At 66.0% G+C, this 371-nt stretch overlaps 1 protein-coding gene across 1 annotated transcript in view; it reads right to left on the reverse strand.

Annotated features, from left to right (window-relative positions):
• Positions 1-310, reverse strand: part of RPS19 (ribosomal protein S19) — a 2947-nt gene extending 2637 nt beyond the window's left edge. The window contains 1 exon segment of the mRNA XM_010008870.1: positions 240-310. Coding sequence (XP_010007172.1) covers positions 240-310 — 71 coding nt within the window.
• Between the last annotated feature and the right edge of the window lie 61 nt (positions 311-371).

Below are 371 nucleotides of genomic sequence, written 5' to 3' on the forward strand. Positions count from 1 at the left end.
GGGAACACCAGTGAGGGACTGGGAACAGCCTCGGGAGCCGTGGGAACACCAGTGAGGAAATGGGAACAGCCCTCGGAGCCCTGGGAACACCAGTGAGGAACTGGGAACAGCCCTGGGAGCCCTGGGAACACCAGTGAGGGACTGGGAACAGCCCCGGGAGCACCAGTGAGGGACTGGGAACAGCCCCGGGAGCACTGGGAACGCGGGTTCCCGTTTCCCACCCCGCTCCCAGGTCTCACTTCTTGAGGAAGGCAGCGAGTGCCCGGACAAACTCCTGCTGGTTCACGTCCTTCACCGTCACCCCGGGCATCTGCGGGGACACCGACCCGGTACCGACCCTGGTACCGACCCCTCAGCCCCGGTACCGACCC

This window comes from Chaetura pelagica, unplaced genomic scaffold, assembly GCF_000747805.2.
Source record: "Chaetura pelagica isolate M959 unplaced genomic scaffold, ChaPel_1.0 scaffold1002, whole genome shotgun sequence".
Classification (NCBI taxonomy): Eukaryota; Metazoa; Chordata; class Aves; order Apodiformes; family Apodidae; genus Chaetura; species Chaetura pelagica.